The sequence below is a fragment of the Dipodomys ordii genome, unplaced genomic scaffold (genome assembly GCF_000151885.1).
Source record: "Dipodomys ordii isolate 6190 unplaced genomic scaffold, Dord_2.0 Scaffold170, whole genome shotgun sequence".
Taxonomy (NCBI): domain Eukaryota; kingdom Metazoa; phylum Chordata; class Mammalia; order Rodentia; family Heteromyidae; genus Dipodomys; species Dipodomys ordii.
This window is the reverse complement of record NW_012267386.1, coordinates 428,436-431,068: the sequence shown is the minus strand read 5'-3', so window position 1 is coordinate 431,068 and position 2,633 is coordinate 428,436. Positions and strand designations below refer to the sequence as shown.

The following is a 2,633-nucleotide window of genomic DNA, read 5'->3' as shown; positions in this document are numbered from 1 at the left end:
ATTCGGGGTCTTTTATTGTTCCATATGAATTTTTGGATTGCCTCTTCTATTTCCTTGAAGAATGAGGTTGGAATTTTGATAGGTATCGCATTGAATTTGTAGATAGCCTTGGGAAGTATTGCCATTTTCATGATGTTAATCTTTCCAATCCAGGAGCATGGGAGGTTTTAAAATAAAATTTAAAAAAATAAAATAATTGTCCAATATCTGATCAATAAATATTGTCTGGAAATATCAGTCAATCTTGCTTTTTTTTTTTTACAGTTAATATGTGTTACTATAATAAAGAATCCCCACAGAAAATTCTAAAAAAAAAGAATAAAATGATGAAAAAATAGTTTTTTTTCCTTGAAGATAATATTCTTTTATATACTATACTCCACAAGAAAAAGAGAGGATAGGGCATGGAGCCTGTCTTTAGGATGCTTCTGTTTCATAGCTCGAGAAAAACAGAGAAAATACAATGCATTTAGATAAGTTACTGCAATAGAATTGTGTACATTGAATGGGGAGTGAAGTTTTAAAAAATTCCAAGTTTTATAGTTAAGATGGAAACATGGTAGAGGAGATGGCTTCTGAATATGGTAGCACCAAGTTTACTGAATGGATAAAATGTCTGAGAAGGAGCAGCATAAACAGTAAGATGTGAAAAGACTGTACTTTGTTTTAGAAACTACTTGTAGTGTAATTCCTTAGAAAAATGAATTCACAGTTGAACAAAATGAATACCAGGAAGCTCGTACTTGAAAGTTGTCAAGGAGAGGGAGGGGTAAGATGAAGAGAGGAAGATGAAGAGAGGAAGATGAAGATGAAGGAAATGCAGTCATTCTAAGTATTGTTACAGATATACTTAAAATCAGTAGCAAGAAAGAATTTTGGGAACTATAAAGAACTAGATAATAAATAACTTGTATGATATTTAGCAGTTTAATTTCCTATCACCAAACAGATGTACTAAATAAATTCTAACAAAGGGTGCCTGTGGCTCATGCCTGTAATCCTACTACTCAGGAAACTAAGATGGAAGTCAGCGGTGGCAGGAAAGTTCATGAGACTCTTACCTCCAGGTAACCAACAAAAAGCCAGAAGTGGAGCTGTGGCTCAAGTAGAAGAGCACCAGCCTTGAGTTTAAAGCTAAGGTACAGTGCACCCAGGCCTTGAGTTCAAGCCCTAGTACTGACATATATATGTATGCGCACATGTGCACGCACGCACACACACACCACACATGCACAGAAAATTCTAGCAGAAGAGTATGATGACAGTAGAGTATTAAACTGTCAACTTGAGCAGCAATGAGGAGATATCTGATAATCAGAAAACCTGAAGGTAGGACTTGAAATTGTTCAGTGGCAGTTTGGATAGAAAAGAAATTGAGATGTAGATTTTGAAAATTCAATGATTTGCTATTAGCAAGTAATGAGGATGGAATAGAGAATGATGAGACCTGCGATTGATATGTGGGTAGTTGATGAAATGATATATTTGGCATATGTGTTTTATAGAATAGATAATCACTTCCCAGTAAAAAACAGACTTCTGACTAGTCCACCCATGAAGGTGTGGTCCCATGGCTAGTGCTCACTAGCGACAGGGTAGCAGAGGGATGTGCATCGTCTTACCTGAAGGCTTGTAAGAAGTGGGAAGTCCTTGTCCATGCTCTCTTTCTTCTGGAGGCAAGAAGGTCATAAGGGATGGGGGGATACCCCAATAATGGAAAGGATACAGTCTCCAACATGGATAAAAAACCCTGCTTATTGGGGGCACCCACTTTACTACATGAGAGAAAAATATTTGTGTTGAATGTTACACATTTTGCAATACACATTTTTGAATACTTAGCATTACATTTAACTGATTGAAGGGGGGACCACATTTCTGCATGCATTCCCTGAAATATATGGCTATAGCTTTCTCAATTGATTTAACTTCCTAATGTGACATCACAGCTCCTTTTTCTTCTTGATGCACATTTGGAGCTTGTGTCAGGAGTTGAGGGAAGGACTTTTAAGTGCTGAAATGGTTAAGAGGCCATTACTCCATATGGCCATTACTCCATGAAGGCCTCAAATTGATGGGAACCTGGTCTTTGGTGATGTCTATTGTAGTATATGCTGATGCTAGATAACAGAGGGAAAAAAAGTAGAGGGCTGTGGAGAAGATGGGCTGGAGATGGGCTGGATTGGCAGGAGTGGATATTATTTCATCCCATGACCAGAAATTAAATCCTTGAGATCACCTTCAAGAAAAGCTTGGAGGGGGGACCAAGATGGCGACGGGGCAGTAGGGAAACGCCACAGCTCTCTCCAACCAAAAAGAGAGTTCGAGTTCCAACGCTTAATCTCCCCAAGAGACCGACAACAACAAAAAGACGAACACTCAGAAAAACCAGAGGTGGGAAATAACAAAAAAAAGAGAGGAAAAGAAGAATTTCAGAACAGAGAAGAACGAAGACCCCTCCCCCAACCTTTACTGGCCACGCGGCAGTGCGCCAAGCCGCCGGCCAGCCGGCGGGGCGGGGGCTGCCGGAGCCCCAGAGACACAGGGGGCCGCTCACAGATACCAGGTACCGTTCGCAGAACAGCAGATCGCCAGGAACAGAGAAACCTACCAGCCGGGATTCTCCACGAGGA

General features: G+C 40.1%; 1 protein-coding gene across 1 annotated transcript in view; it reads left to right on the top strand.

Moving 5' to 3' along the window:
• Positions 1 to 2,633, top strand: part of LOC105998677 (chromosome unknown open reading frame, human C12orf40) — a 63,717-nt gene that overhangs the window by 48,048 nt on the left and 13,036 nt on the right. Inside the window, exon 11 of the mRNA XM_013033474.1 lies at positions 1,506 to 1,560. Coding sequence (XP_012888928.1) covers positions 1,506 to 1,560 — 55 coding nt within the window. The remainder of the gene's footprint in view (positions 1 to 1,505; positions 1,561 to 2,633) is intronic.